Consider the following 16568-nt stretch of genomic DNA (forward strand, 5'->3'; position numbering starts at 1 on the left):
GAGTGCACAATGAGTCCAAACGTGGAACAGGTGAAACTAATGGGGTAATCATGGAAACAAGACAAGGGAGTGAAAAGCCAGAAACTAAACAAAACATGACTTAAAACAAAAAAAATGACAATTTAACATGGTAAACAGGAATGTTTTTTGTTTGTTTATTTTAAATTATGATTTTAATCCAGAACATTAACTCTAATATGTTTAGTGTCAAATATGTACAATAATAAATCCTATATTTACTACTATTAATAATCATATTTGTATAATACTTCTGGCTGCAACATGAATCAAGTGTTTGCATTGGAGACAGGGCGGGGCTTGGGTTCCCATGGCGACCAATGACCTTGCCCCCCCCCCTCTCCATGTGAGCGTGTGTGTGTAGTTGCTGCTGAGACCATGAAGGATGAGAAAATATGAGCAATCATGAGAAAGCTATGAAATATGGGAAGAGAGTCATGACCTTTTAAGGCATCAGGGGGGAGGGGCCATCATCAGAAGGAGAGGGGTCACGTTAAACAGTCGCCATGTTAGGGCGGCCTCCTCCTGTCACGACCACACCCTTCATATTTCATACTTCCTGCTCAGTGATTGGTCGACACTCTGGTTAAGAGGAAGTGGTAGATACAGGAAGTAGTGAGAGAGAAGCTATTGTAACACTAGTACTTTTCAATATAAATATATATATATACAGTGGGGCAAAAAAATATTTAGTCAGCCACCAATTGTGCAAGTTCTCCCACTTAAAATGATGACAGAGGTCTGTAATTATCATCATAGGTACACTTCAACTGTGAGAGACAGAATGTGAAAAAAAAATCCAGGAATTCACATTGTAGGATTTTTAAAGAATTTATTTGTAAATTATGGTGGAAAATAAGTATTTGGTCAATAACAAAAATTCAACTCAATACTTTGTAATATAACCTTTGTTGGCAATAACAGAGGTCAAACGATTACTATAGGTCTTTACCAGGTTTGCACACACAGTAGCTGGTATTTTGGCCCATTCCTCCATGCAGATCTTCTCGAGAGCAGTGATGTTTTGGGGCTGTCGCCGAGCAACACGGACTTTCAACTCCCTCCACAGATTTTCCAAGGGGTTGAGGTCTGGAGACTGGCTAGGCCACTCCAGGACTTTCAAATGCTTCTTACGGAGCCACTCCTTCGTTGCCCGGGCGGTGTGTTTGGGATCATTGTCATGCTGGAAGACCCAGCCACGTTTCATCTTCAAAGCTCTCACTGATGGAAGGAGGTTTTGGCTCAAAATCTCACGATACATGGCCCCATTCATTCTTTCCTTAACACGGATCAGTCGGCCTGTCCCCTTAGCAGAAAAACAGCCCCAAAGCATGACGTTTCCACCCCCATGCTTCACGGTAGGTATGGTGTTCTTGGGATGCAACTCAGTATTCTTCTTCCTCCAAACACGACAAGTTGAGTTTATACCAAAAAGTTCAGACCTCTGTCATAATTTTAAGTGGGAGAACTTGCACAATCGGTCGCTGACTAAATACTTTTTTGCCCCACTGTATATATATATATAGTGACTAATAATAGGTAGCAAAATCTAACATTTTATTTTAATATTCCTATATTTCAAATCGGAATTTAGTGGAAATAAATGATTAAATATGCATTAAACATATTAAATACATCTATTAACTATCTTCTTTATATATATATACACACACACACACTTTTACACATATGTACACATATACATACACTATATTGCCAAATGTAACTGGTCACCCATCCAAATGATGAGAATCATGTGTCCTAATCACTAAGCCCGGCCACGGGTGTATCAAATCAAGCACTTAGGCATGGAGACTGTTTCTACAGGTCAGGACGTGGACTATGCGGTGGTTTGTTTTCCCGGAATGCAAAGGAATTGGATCGGACATGGCGTGAAGGTAAATACATGTTTAATTATTTATTCAAAAAAAGGAACAAACAAAAGGCGGAGGCACAAACTTGACTAAGAAAACAAAAAACTAGCACTTAGGCAGACTATGGGCATGAAACAAAAACTTGCTAACTGTTACATGAATAAAAAAAACTTACTTGGAAAGCATGGAACTATGGCATGGATATCAGAGGTAACGGAGGTAATGTTGCCAGGCCGACTGCCTGCCAACTGCAAGCTTAAATAATAAAGACCTGATTGACAACAGGTGCGTGAGTGCAAAACCTGAAACAGGTGAACTAATCGGTCGTCATGGAAACAAAACAAAGAAGAGTGCATAAACAGGAAATAAAAAGAGTCCAAAAACCAAACAGAACATAGCCAAACAAAACATGATCAAAAGACATACAAACATTTGTGAAAGAATGGGCCGCTCTCAGTGATTTCCAGCGTGGAACTGTCATAGGATGCCACCTGTGCAACAAATCCAGTGGTGAAATTTCCTTGCTCCTAAATATTCCAAAGTCAACTTTATTATAAGAAAAGTGAAGAGTTTGGGAACAACAGCAACTCAGCCACCAAGTGGTAGGCCACGTAAACCGACAGAGAGGTCAGCATAGTGCAAAGACTTTCTGCACAGTCACTTGGTACACAGCTCCAAACTTCATGTCACCTTACAATTAGCCCACGTACAGTACGCAGAGAGCTTCACGGAATGGGCTTCCTTGGGCGAGCAGCTGCATCTAAGCCGTACATCACCAAGTCCAATGCAAAGTGTGGGATGCAGTGGTGTAAAGGACATCACCACTGGACTCTAGAGCAGTAGAGACGCCTTCTCTGGACTGATGAATCACACTTTTCCATCCGACAATCTGATGGACCGGTCTGGGTTTGGAGGTTGCCAGGAGAACGCTACATTTCGAACTGCATTGAAATTTGGTGGAGGAGGAATTATGGTGTGGGGTTGTTTTTCAGGAGTTGGGCTTGGCCCCTTAGTTCCAGTGATAGGAACTTTGAATGCCAAAACATTTTGGACAATTCCATGCTCCCAACCTTGTGGGAACAGTTAGGAGCGGGCCCTTCCTCCTCCAACATGACTGTGCACCAGTACACAAAGCAAGGTCCATAATGACATGGATGACAGTCTGGTGTGGATGAACTGGACTGGCCTATTTGCTTTTCTGATGTTGTACCTCTTTGAGTGTTTTTTTGAGAATTAAATGATGTTCCTACCTGCAAGTCCTGTCCGGAGTCGTCCGTTTGCATCCCGGGAAAACCAACCGCGCAGCAAGCCGCAACCACACCGTGACAGACTGTCAATCACAATGTCACCTTCATATTTATACTGTTGACTGTCAATCACAATGTGCTATAATGTTATGTTACTCACTGTGCCTATTATACTTTTCTATACCTTATTTTAAACTGCTAAACTGTACTTTTTTTTTTTTTTTTTAATTTTAGCTAAGTACCATGTGACTTGTTGAAGGGTGGACTAGCAAAGTAAGATTTTCATTGTACGGCAAACTGTCTGTTTAACTGTGCATATGACAATAAACAATCTTCAATCTTGAAATACATTTGTATTTTGTATTCCTTCTTACTTGACCTATTTCAAAAATCAATATCCCTCGTAAATGAATGATAGTTTTCCCCTCTTCATTGAAAGAACCTAAGAATACAAGCTGCAAGGCTGTTGTTCTTTACTCCAAAAATAATTTCCATTGTTTTTAAAAACACAATATCTGAACATTTTAACCCATTAGAACTTATAAATAATGGATTGGTATGTTCATAGTAGCACGCTTTGTGTATTATTCTAATAACCCTTTTTTGAAGTTGAATTATTGGCTCTATGTTTGTTTTATAAACATTTCCCACACATATATATAATAATATATATATATATATATATATATATATATATATATATATATATATATATATATATATATATATATATATATATATATATATATATATATACAGTGTATATATACAGGTAAAAGCCAGTAAATTAGAATATTTTGAAAAACTTGATTTATTTCAGTAATTGCATTCAAAAGGTGTAACTTGTACATTATATTTATTCATTGCACACAGACTGATGCATTCAAATGTTTATTTCATTTAATTTTGATGATTTGAAGTGGCAACAAATGAAAATCCAAAATTCCGTGTGTCACAAAATTAGAATATTACTTAAGGCTAATACAAAAAAGGGATTTTTAGAAATGTTGGCCAACTGAAAAGTATGAAAATGAAAAATATGAGCATGTGCAATACTCAATACTTGGTTGGAGCTCCTTTTGCCTCCATTACTGCGTAAATGCGGCGTGGCATGGAGTCGATGAGTTTCTGGCACTGCTCAGGTGTTATGAGAGCCCAGGTTGCTCTGATAGTGGCCTTCAACTCTTCTGCGTTTTTGGGTCTGGCATTCTGCATCTTCCTTTTCACAATACCCCACAGATTTTCTATGGGGCTAAGGTCAGGGGAGTTGGCGGGCCAATTTAGAACAGAAATACCATGGTCCGTAAACCAGGCACGGGTAGATTTTGCGCTGTGTGCAGGCGCCAAGTCCTGTTGGAACTTGAAATCTCCATCTCCATAGAGCAGGTCAGCAGCAGGAAGCATGAAGTGCTCTAAAACTTGCTGGTAGACGGCTGCGTTGACCCTGGATCTCAGGAAACAGAGTGGACCGACACCAGCAGATGACATGGCACCCCAAACCATCACTGATGGTGGAAACTTTACACTAGACTTCAGGCAATGTGGATCCTGTGCCTCTCCTGTCTTCCTCCAGACTCTGGGACCTCGATTTCCAAAGGAAATGCAACATTTGCTTTCGTCAGAAAACATGACTTTGGACCACTCAGCAGCAGTCCAGCTCTTTTTTTCCTTAGCCCAGGTGAGACGCTTTGCGCGCTGTTTCTTGGTCAACAGTGGCTTGACACGAGGTATGCGGCAGTTGAAACCCATGTCTTTCAAGCGTCTCTTGGTGGTGGATCTTGAAGCACTGACTCCAGCAGCTGTCCACTCCTTCTGAATCTCCCCCACATTTTTGAATGGGTTTTTTTTCACAATCTTGACCAGGGCACGGTGATCCCTATCGCTTGTACACTTTTTCTGACCACAGTTTTTCCTTCCCTTTGCCTCTCCATTAATGTGTTTGGACACAGAGCTCTGAGAACAGCCAGCCTCTTCAGCAATAACCTTTTGTGTCTTTCCCTCCTTGTGCAATGTGTCGATGGTTGCCTTTTGGACAGCTGTCAAATCCGAAGTCTTCCCCATGTTTGTGTAGGCTTCAGAACTGGACTGAGAGACCATTTAAAGCCCTTTGCAGGTGTTTTGAGTTAATCAGCTGATTAGTTTGTGGCACCAGGTGTCTTCAAAATTCAACCCTTACACAATATTCTAATTTTGTGACACACGGAATTTTAGATTTTCATTTGTTGCCACTTCAAATCATCAAAATTAAATGAAATAAACATTTGAATGCATCAGTCTGTGTGCAATGAATAAATATAATGTACAAGTTACACCTTTTGAATGCAATTACTGAAATAAATCAAGTTTTTCAAAATATTCTAATTTACTGGCTTTTACCTGTGTGTGTGTGTGTATATATATATATATATATATATATATATATATATATATATATATATATATATATATATATATATATATACATATATCATTGTTCTTATTATGTAAGAATAATAATTCTTCTGATGCTAGTATATTTCCATGTGTGTTTGCTCTGTACAGGAAGTTGATGGAGAGCCTTTCGAATGACAGCCGGCACCGTGGTCATCACTGGTGGAATCCTTGCTACTGTGATATTGCTGCTGATCATTGCAGTACTTTGTTACTGCAGGCTGCAGGTGAGTACCTCCGCCAAGGAGCACTTTGCTCTGTTAATTGTCATGTTTTTCCACATGGAAGAGGAACATTGTTTGGAGTTTGGGATTTCTAGCAGCATGGCCACATAGCTGAGGTATTCTAATCATTTCATCAACTTCAATCAAAACAATAAATCTATAGATTTAAAAATCACAGTTGAAGGTCAAATTGGGATGTATATTTATTAGTATATTTATTGTTATATTTGTTGTGTTTTTGGTATATTTATTGTTGTATTTTCATTACATGCATTGTTGTATTTTGTTATATTTTTTTAGTTTTTCTTAGACTTAGACAAACTTTATTGATCCACAAGGGAAATTGTTATTTTGTTCTGTTATTTTCATCAAAATATCTGTTATTTTTTATTTTATTTATTTTCATAGTTTTTATCGTTTTGATATATTTTTCTTAAATTTGTTCTTGAATTTGTTGTTGTATTATGTTTTTGTTATAATGTTTGCTTTTTTTGTTGTATTTACTTTTAATTTTTGTCATATTCCCTATTCATATTTATTGCTGTATTTTTCTGTTACAGTAATTGTTATATTTTTGTCGTAATTAAAATTGTTGTATGTATTACTTGTTTGTCATGTTTATTATGTTTGTGTTATATTTATTGTAATGTTTATTTTAGTTTCTTAGTTATATTTTCGTTGTATAATTTGTTACATTTATGTTGAACTTTTCTGTTAAATTTCTTATGTTTTAATATATTTTTGTTTAATTAAGTTTTTTATTATTTAAAAAAAAACTTTTTGTTGTATTTTTATGTTTTTGTTATTTGCCTTATTATATTTATTGTTGGGGTATATTTGTGTAATTCTTTTGTTATATTTATTGTTTTATCTGTTTGTATTTTTCTGTTGTAGTTGTTATTTTTTTGTCTTAATTAAAATTGTTGTATGTATTACTTTTTATATTCATGATGTTTGTGTTACATTTATTGTAATATTTATTTTTATATTTTTGTTATATTTTCGTTGTATAAATTGTTATATTTGTGTTGTATTAATTTTGTACTTTTCTGTTATATTTCTTATGTTTTAGTATATTTTTGTTAAATTTTTGGTTAAATTTGTTGTATACATTTTTTTATTCTTTTTTTAAAAAACTTTTTGTTGTAGTTTTATGTTTTGTTATATGCTTTGTTATATTTATTGTTCAAGTTATATTTGTGTTATGTTTTTGTTATATTTATTGTTTTATTTGTTTGTATTTTTCTGTTGTAGTTGTTATTTTTTGTCTTAATTAAAATTGTTATATGTATTACTTTTTTATATTTATGATGTTTGTGTTATATTTATTGTAATATTTATTTTTGTATTTTTGTTATTTTTCGTTGTATAAATTGTTATATTTGTGTTGAATTAATTTTGTACTTTTCTATTTTATTTTTGTTGCATTTATTGTTATTGTTGTTTCTTATGTTTTTAAAATATTTTTGTTGGATGTTTTTGTAAAAAAATGTTTTTGTTTAAAATTATTTTGTGTTTCTGTTGTATTTTTTTGTTATATGCTTTGTTGTATTTATTGTTATATTGTGTTGTATTTGTGTTGTATATTTGTGATTTTGATTGTTGTATTTTTGTCTTATAGTTATATTGTTTCGTATGTGTTGTTACATTTGTTCTTCTTTGTTATATCTATTGTTGTGTTTTGTTATATTTATTGTAATGTTTATTTTAGTTTCTTAGTTATATTTTCGTTGTATAATTTGTTACATTTATGTTGAACTTTTCTGTTAAATTTCTTATGTTTTAATATATTTTTGTTTAATTAAGTTTTTTATTATTTAAAAAAAACTTTTTGTTGTAATTTTATGTTTTTGTTATTTGCCTTGTTATATTTATTGTTGGGTTATATTTGTGTAATTCTTTTGTTATATTTATTGTTTTATCTGTTTGTATTTTTCTGTTGTAGTTGTTATTTTTTTGTCTTAATTAAAATTGTTGTATGTATTACTTTTTATATTCATGATGTTTGTGTTACATTTATTGTAATATTTATTTTTTATATTTTTGTTATATTTTCGTTGTATAAATTGTTATATTTGTGTTGTATTAATTTTGTACTTTTCTGTTATATTTCTTATGTTTTAGTATATTTTTGTTAAATTTTTGGTTAAATTTATTATATACATTTTTTTATTCTTTTTTAAAAAAAACTTTTTGTTGTAGTTTTATGTTTTTGTTATATGCCTTGTTATATTGTTCAAGTTATATTTGTGTTGTGTTTTTGTTATATTTATTGTTTTATTTGTTTGTATTTTTCTGTTGTAGTTGTTATTTTTTTGTCTTAATTAAAATTGTTATATGTATTACTTTTTTATATTTATGATGTTTGTGTTATATTTATTGTAATATTTATTTTTGTATTTTTGTTATTTTTCGTTGTATAAATTGTTATATTTGTGTTGAATTAATTTTGTACTTTTCCATTTTATTTTTGTTGCATTTATTGTTATTGTTGTTTCTTATGTTTTTAAAATATTTTTGTTGGATGTTTTTGTAAAAAAAATATTTTTGTTTAAAATTGTTTTGTGTTTCTGTTGTATTTTTTTGTTGTATGCTTTGTTGTATTTATTGTTATATTGTGTTGTATTTGTGTTGTATATTTGTGATTTTGATTGTTGTATTTTTGTCTTATAGTTATATTGTTTCGTATGTGTTGTTACATTTGTTCTTCTTTGTTATATCTATTGTTGTGTTTTGTTATATTTATTGTAATGTTTATTTTAGTTTCTTAGTTATATTTTCGTTGTATAATTTGTTACATTTATGTTGAACTTTTCTGTTGAATTTCTTATGTTTTAATGTATTTTTGTTTAATTTTTGGTTAAGTTTTTTATCATTTAAAAAAAAAAATTTTGTTGTATTTTTATGTTTTTCTTATTTGCCTTGTTATATTTATTGTTGGGGTATATTTGTGTAATTCTTTTGTTATATTTATTGTTTTATCTGTTTGTATTTTTCTGTTGTAGTTGTTATTTTTTTGTCTTAATTAAAATTGTTGTATGTATTACTTTTTATATTCATGATGTTTGTGTTACATTTATTGTAATATTTATTTTTATATTTTTGTTATATTTTCGTTGTATAAATTGTTATATTTGTGTTGTATTAATTTTGTACTTTTCTGTTATATTTCTTATGTTTTAGTATATTTTTGTAAAATTTTTGGTTAAATTTATTATATACATATTTTTTTTTAAACTTTTTGTTGTAGTTTTATGTTTTTGTTATATGCCTTGTTATATTTATTGTTCAAGTTATATTTGTGTTATGTTTTTGTTATATTTATTGTTTTATTTGTTTGTATTTTTCTGTTGTAGTTGTTATTTTTTGTCTTAATTAAAATTGTTATATGTATTACTTTTTTATATTTATGATGTTTGTGTTATATTTATTGTAATATTTATTTTTGTATTTTTGTTATTTTTCGTTGTATAAATTGTTATATTTGTGTTGAATTAATTTTGTACTTTTCTATTTTATTTTTGTTGCATTTATTGTTATTGTTGTTTCTTATGTTTTTAAAATATTTTTGTTGGATGCTTTTGTAAAAAAATATTTAGACGTTAGACCTGACCTAAGACCGAAGACCTCATTGATTAGTTGTCTGTCCCTGCTTGAAGTGGCAGACATAAACAATAATCACATGTTGTGGATTCCTTCAAATGTTCATTAGGAATCACAGTCTTATGTCTTTGCTTTGGAATCCCGATCAATGAGCGGACCTTTGGACTTTAAAGAACAAAAGTTCAGGGTGCCTCAGGGTCAGTTCTCAGGTCATAATCCGTAGACCAAGATCATTCTCAAGTATTTGGGTTGGAATCCCACAAGGTCTTCAGAGTCCATATCTTTGTGTCAGACGTCAGAATGAAGGTCTCACTTCTTAAGGTTGTTTGGAGTCAGAATTTGGTATTTGTTCTGAAGTCTGTGTTGATTAACAGATCTTTGAGCATCAAGTCTAAGGGAAAGAGGTGCCGTGAGGGACAGGTCTTTGGCATACGGTCATTGAGAATGATCGATCTGAGGAACAAGTCAGAAATAATGTCTCACTTTTTAAGGTTGTTTAGAGTCAGAATCTGGTATTCGATCTGAAGTCTGTGTTGGTTATTTGATCATTGAGCAGCAAGTCTAAGGTGCAGGTCCTCATGATTTACTCAATGGGAATTCTCTGGTCTTTGAGGAACAAGTCCAAGTGAGGTCTCAAGTCTTCCGTTTGGAACCCTGATCAGTGATCGGATGTTTGGACATTTAAGAACAATAGTTCAATTTGTCAAAAAAATTAGGTGTCTTATGGTCCATTCCCAGGTCCTAATCTATAGACCAAAACCATTATTAAGTATTTGGGTTGGAATCCCACAAGGTCTTCAAAGTCCATATCTTTGTGTCAAACATCAGAACGAATGTCTCACTTCTTTTTCTACCGCTTGTCCCGTTCGGGGTCACGGGAAGGGGGGGGGGGTGTTGCTGGAGCCTATCTCAGCTGCATTGGGGCAGAATGCGGTGTACACCCTGGACAAGTCACCACCTCATCACAGGGCCAACACAGAGAGACAACATTCACACTTTAGTGTTGCCAATCAACCTATTATTTGGCATCCAGTTGTTGTGAATTATCAGGTCTTTGAGGAACAAGTCCAAGTGAGGTCTCAAGTCTTCGGGTTGGAATCCTGATCAATGATCGGATCTTTGAACTTTTAAGAACCAAAAATTTGGTCTATTGGGGTCAGTTTTTAGGTCTTAATCTGTAGACCAAGACTATTTTCCTTATTTGGGTTGGAATCCCACATGGTCTTCTGAGTCTATAACTTTGTGTCAAAAGGAGTCTGTTTGGAGTCGGAATCTGGTATCTGATCTGAAGTATGTCTTAGTTATTAGATCTTTGAGCAGAAAGTCTAAGGAGCAGGTCCTTGTGGTCCAGTCAATATGAATTCTCAGGTCTTTGAAGAACAACTCCAAGTCAGGTCTCAAGTCTATGGGTTGGAATCCTGATCAATGATCGGATCTTTGAACTTTTAAGAACCAAAAATTTGGTCTAATGCGGTCAGTTTTTAGGTCTTAATCTGTAGACCAAGACTATTTTTCTTATTTGGGTTGGAATCCCACATGGTCTTCTGAGTCTATAACTTTGTGTCAAAAGGAGTCTGTTTGGAGTCGGAATCTGGTATCTGATCTGAAGTATGTCTTAGTTATTAGATCTTTGAGCAGAAAGTCTAAGGAGCAGGTCCTTGTGGTCCAGTCAATATGAATTCTCAGGTCTTTGAAGAACAACTCCAAGTCAGGTCTCAAGTCTATGGGTTGGAATCCTGATCAATGATCGGATCTTTGAACTTTTAAGAACCAAAAATGTGGTCTATTTGGGTCAGTTTTTAGGTCTTAATCTGTAGACCAAGACTATTTTCCTTATTTGGGTTGGAATCCCACATGGTCTTCTGAGTCTATAACTTTGTGTCAAAAGGAGTCTGTTTGGAGTCGGAATCTGGTATCTGATCTGAAGTATGTCTTAGTTATTAGATCTTTGAGCAGAAAGTCTAAGGAGCAGGTCCTTGTGGTCCAGTCAATATGAATTCTCAGGTCTTTGAAGAACAACTCCAAGTCAGGTCTCAAGTCTATGGGTTGGAATCCTGATCAATGATCGGATCTTTGAACTTTTAAGAACCAAAAATGTGGTCTATTGGGGTCAGTTTTTAGGTCTTAATCTGTAGACCAAGACTATTTTCCTTATTTGGGTTGGAATCCCACATGGTCTTCTGAGTCTATAACTTTGTGTCAAAAGGAGTCTGTTTGGAGTCGGAATCTGGTATCTGATCTGAAGTATGTCTTAGTTATTAGATCTTTGAGCAGAAAGTCTAAGGAGCAGGTCCTTGTGGCCCAGTCAATATGAATTCTCAGGTCTTTGAAGAACAACTCCAAGTCAGGTCTCAAGTCTATGGGTTGGAATCCTGATCAATGATCGGATCTTTGAACTTTTAAGAACCAAAAATTTGGTCTATTGGGGTCAGTTTTTAGGTCTTAATCTGTAGACCAAGACTATTTTCCTTATTTGAGTTGGAATCCCACATGGTCTTCTGAGTCTATAACTTTGTGTCAAAAGGAGTCTGTTTTGGAGTCGGAATCTGGTATCTGAACTGAAGTATGTCTTAGTTATTAGATCTTTGAGCAGAAAGTCTAAGGAGCAGGTCCTTGTGGTCCAGTCAATATGAATTCTCAGGTCTTTGAAGAACAACTCCAAGTGAGGTCTCAAGTCTTCGGGTTGGAATCCTGATCAATGATCGGATCTTTGAACTTTTAAGAACCAAAAATTTGGTCTATTGGGGTCAGTTTTTAGGTCTTAATCTGTAGACCAAGACTATTTTCCTTATTTGAGTTGGAATCCCACATGGTCTTCTGAGTCTATAACTTTGTGTCAAAAGGAGTCTGTTTGGAGTCGGAATCTGGTATCTGATCTGAAGTATGTCTTAGTTATTAGATCTTTGAGCAGAAAGTCTAAGGAGCAGGTCCTTGTGGTCCAGTCAATATGAATTCTCAGGTCTTTGAAGAACAACTCCAAGTCAGGTCTCAAGTCTATAGGTTGGAATCCTGATCAATGATCGGATCTTTGCACATTCAAGAACCAAAGTTCAAGGTGTCAAAAATGAGGTGTTTTAGGGTCAGTTCAGAGGTTTTAAACTAGAGTCCAAGTTACGTGTTTAGGGGACAAAACCCTGAAAATCTACTTGGCCTCATGTTCAAAGACCAGGACTTTATTGGATCAAAGAGAGTTGATATTCTATATCTATCTCAGCTGCATTGGGGCAGAATTCGGGGTACACCCTGGACAAGTCACCACCTCATCACAGGGCCAACACAGAGAGACAACATTCACACTTTAGTGTTGCCAATCAACCTATTATTTGGCATCCAGTTGTTGTGAATTATCAGGTCTTTGAGGAACAAGTCCAAGTGAGGTCTCAAGTCTTCGGGTTGGAATCCTGATCAATGATCGGATCTTTGAACTTTTAAGAACCAAAAATTTGGTCTATTGGGGTCAGTTTTTAGGTCTTAATCTGTAGACCAAGACTATTTTCCTTATTTGTGTTGGAATCCCACATGGTCTTCTGAGTCTATAACTTTGTGTCAAAAGGAGTCTGTTTGGAGTCGGAATCTGGTATCTGATCTGAAGTATGTCTTAGTTATTAGATCTTTGAGCAGAAAGTCTAAGGAGCAGGTCCTTGTGGTCCAGTCAATATGAATTCTCAGGTCTTTGAAGAACAACTCCAAGTCAGGTCTCAAGTCTATGGGTTGGAATCCTGATCAATGATCGGATCTTTGAACTTTTAAGAACCAAAAATTTGGTCTATTGGGGTCAGTTTTTAGGTCTTAATCTGTAGACCAAGACTATTTTCCTTATTTGGGTTGGAATCCCACATGGTCTTCTGAGTCTATAACTTTGTGTCAAAAGGAGTCTGTTTGGAGTCGGAATCTGGTATCTGATCTGAAGTATGTCTTAGTTATTAGATCTTTGAGCAGAAAGTCTAAGGAGCAGGTCCTTGTGGTCCAGTCAATATGAATTCTCAGGTCTATGAAGAACAACTCCAAGTCAGGTCTCAAGTCTATGGGTTGGAATCCTGATCAATGATCGGATCTTTGCACATTCAAGAACCAAAGTTCAAGGTGTCAAAAATGAGGTGTTTTAGGGTCAGTTCAGAGGTTTTAAACTAGAGTCCAAGTTACGTGTTTAGGGGACAAAACCCTGAAAATCTACTTGGCCTCATGTTCAAAGACCAGGACTTTATTGGATCAAAGAGAGTTGATATTCTATACTTGGCTTGGACTCCAGACCAAAGACCTGAGATTACACTTGGACTTAAGCTCCAAGGACAAGATTCCAGCCCAGAGACCTGACCTTACATGTGGTCTAAATACTACTTGAATGTGTTCTATGACGTCTTGTTTGACATGAATGTTTCGTCCCTCCAGTATTACTGCTGTAAGAAGGAAGAGACCGAGTCGGAGGAGGAGGAGCCGGACTTCGCCGTCACATCTCGCCTGCCACCGGTCCACTCCAACCACAACATTGTGGCGGCCGCGGCCGCCGCCTCCTCCGTCCCCAATGGCCCCGCCCTCTTCCCCACCCCGCCGCTGGCCAGGAAGCTGACGCGCTCGCAGACCTTCTGCCCGTCGTGCACTCACTACGAGCTGCCGTTCTACCTGCAGCCGCCGCCGGCCCCGCAGCTCCACCAGGCCGAGTCGGGCTTGAGGAACGGCGGCGAGCGGCTGAGCTACCGCGGCGCGCAGCAACCTCCCGCGCCGCTCCGGCAACCGGACATGGCGCTGCCCGTGCCCGTCAACGTCTCCGACTACCGCAAGCCCCACCTGGCGCGCTCGGTCACCATGAGGGACATGTTCGTCCGCAGCTGCAGCATCAGCACCGACGTGTGATGTCCTCTCTTCTCCTGGACCAGGTGGCGCTCACGTGGGATGTCCTCTCTTCTCCTGGACCAGGTGGCACCGACGTGTGATGTCCTCTCTTCTCCTGGACCAGGTGGCGCCCACGTGGGATGTCCTCTCTTCTCCTGGACCAGGTGGCGGTCACGTGGGATGTCCTCTCTTCTCCTGGACCAGGTGGCGGTCACGTGTGATGTCCTCTCTTCTCCTGGACCAGGTGGCGGTCACGTGGGAGTACGGAGGACAAGAGCGTGGCTCGGGAGCCGTGTCCGACTAGATATTCCACTTTGGCTCCCACGTCAAAATCACACCAAGGGCTCACAGAAGATTCTGATTTCTTTCACCAAAATCTTTCCCGATGGACGTCCTCCAGACAAAGTCCCAGAATTGATCCGTCAAAAAGTCGCCAGAAAATGCTGCATACTTTTGACCAACATACGGTAGATGGCGGGGCGACGCCCCCTCAATACCAGAGGAAGGGTTCTTTTCGCTACTCTCAACCCCAAAATATAAACATCAGTAAGACAACATTTTCAATTCAGGTTTTACGCCATTGACTTGTAAAGTGTCTTCTTGCTGCAAAATGTTGAGTAAGTTGACACCCCCCCCCCCCCGCACCACATCCCTGCAGATAGCGCCATCAAACCACTTTATTTTTAAGATGCCATGAAAAAATGAGAAAGAAATCTGTGAATATGGGGGCCATTTTGATAGTTTTCCTTTTCATAACCAATACAATATAAAGATGTTTTTAACCTCTAAGTCAGGTTTGGTCCCAGGGGCCCGGAAGGGTCTCAGTCATAAAAATGTCATATATATTGTTTCTATTTTTTTTTTTCATTCAACAGGGTTTTTATTTTTTTTTAATGTTTTTTGCCCTTTTTTGTCAAAACTGTGGTTTTATGGCCAAAACATCAATATGCAAGTGGAATATTTGATGTGAAGTCATTAAATAGGTCAATAATTCATAACCATCCATCCATACATCCATCTTCTTCCGCTTATCCGAGGTCGGGTCGCGGGGGCAGCAGCTTAAGCAGGGAAGCCCAGACTTCCCTCTCCCCAGCCACTTCGTCCAGCTCCTCCCGGGGGATCCCGAGGCGTTCCCAGGCCAGCCGGGAGAGATAGTCTTCCCAGCGTGTCCTGGGTCTTCCCCGTGGCTTCCTACCGGTCGGACGTGCCCGAAACACCTTCCTAGGGAGGCGTTCGGGTGGCATCCTGACCAGATGCCCGAACCACCTTATCTGGCTCCTCTCCATGTGGAGGAGCAGCGGCTTTACTTTGAGCTCCCCCCGGATGACAGAGCTTCTCACCCTATCTCTAAGGGAGAGCACCGCCACTCGGCGGAGGAAACTCATTTCAGCCGCTTGTACCCGTGATCTTGTCCTTTCGGTCATGACCCAAAGCTCATGACCATAGGTGAGGATGGGAACGTAGATCGACCGGTAAATTGAGAGCTTTGCCTTCCGGCTCAGCTCCTTCTTCACCACAACGGACCGATACAGCGTCCACATTACTGAAGACGCCGCACCGATCCGCCTGTCGATCTCACGATCCACTCTTCCCTCACTCGTGAACAAGACTCCGAGGTACTTGAACTCCTCCACTTGGGGCAAGATCTCCTCCCCAACCCGGAGATGGCACTCCACCCTTTTCCGGGCGAGAACCATGGACTCGGACTTGGAGGTGCTGATTCTCATCCCAGTCGCTTCACACTCAGCTGCGAACTGATCCAGTGAGAGCTGAAGATCCTGGCCAGATGAAGCCATCAGGACCACATCATCTGCAAAAAGCAGAGACCTAATCCTGCAGCCACCAAACCAGATCCCCTCAACGCCTTGACTGCGCCTAGAAATTCTGTCCATAAAAGTTATGAACAGAATCGGTGACAAAGGGCAGCCTTGGCGGAGTCCAACCCTCACTGGAAAAGTGTCCGACTTACTGCCGGCAATGCGGACCAAGCTCTGACACTGATCATACAGGGAGCGGACCGCCACAATCAGACAGTCCGATACCCCATACTCTCTGAGCACTCCCCACAGGACTTCCCGAGGGACACGGTCGAATGCCTTCTCCAAGTCCACAAAACACATGTAGACTGGTTGGGCAAACTCCCATGCACCCTCAAGGACCCTGCCGAGAGTATAGAGCTGGTCCACAGTTCCACGACCAGGACGAAAACCACACTGTTCCTCCTGAATCCGAGGTTCGACTATCCGGCGTAGCCTCCTCTCCAGTACACCTGAATAGACCTTACCGGGAAGGCTGAGGAGTGTGATCCCACGATAGTTAGAACACACCCTCCGGTTCCCCTT

The 16568-nt window shown here is 37.9% G+C and overlaps 1 protein-coding gene across 1 annotated transcript in view; it reads left to right on the forward strand.

Annotated features, from left to right (window-relative positions):
* Positions 1 to 14526, forward strand: part of fam163ba (family with sequence similarity 163 member B, genome duplicate a) — an 18515-nt gene extending 3989 nt beyond the window's left edge. The window contains exons 2-3 of the mRNA XM_061931836.1: positions 5681 to 5796; positions 13786 to 14526. Coding sequence (XP_061787820.1) covers positions 5704 to 5796; positions 13786 to 14247 — 555 coding nt within the window. The 5' untranslated portion in view covers positions 5681 to 5703 and the 3' untranslated portion in view covers positions 14248 to 14526. The remainder of the gene's footprint in view (positions 1 to 5680; positions 5797 to 13785) is intronic.
* Positions 14527 to 16568: the final 2042 nt, after the last annotated feature.

Source organism: Nerophis lumbriciformis, linkage group LG39 (assembly GCF_033978685.3).
Source record: "Nerophis lumbriciformis linkage group LG39, RoL_Nlum_v2.1, whole genome shotgun sequence".
In the NCBI taxonomy this organism is placed as follows: domain Eukaryota; kingdom Metazoa; phylum Chordata; class Actinopteri; order Syngnathiformes; family Syngnathidae; genus Nerophis; species Nerophis lumbriciformis.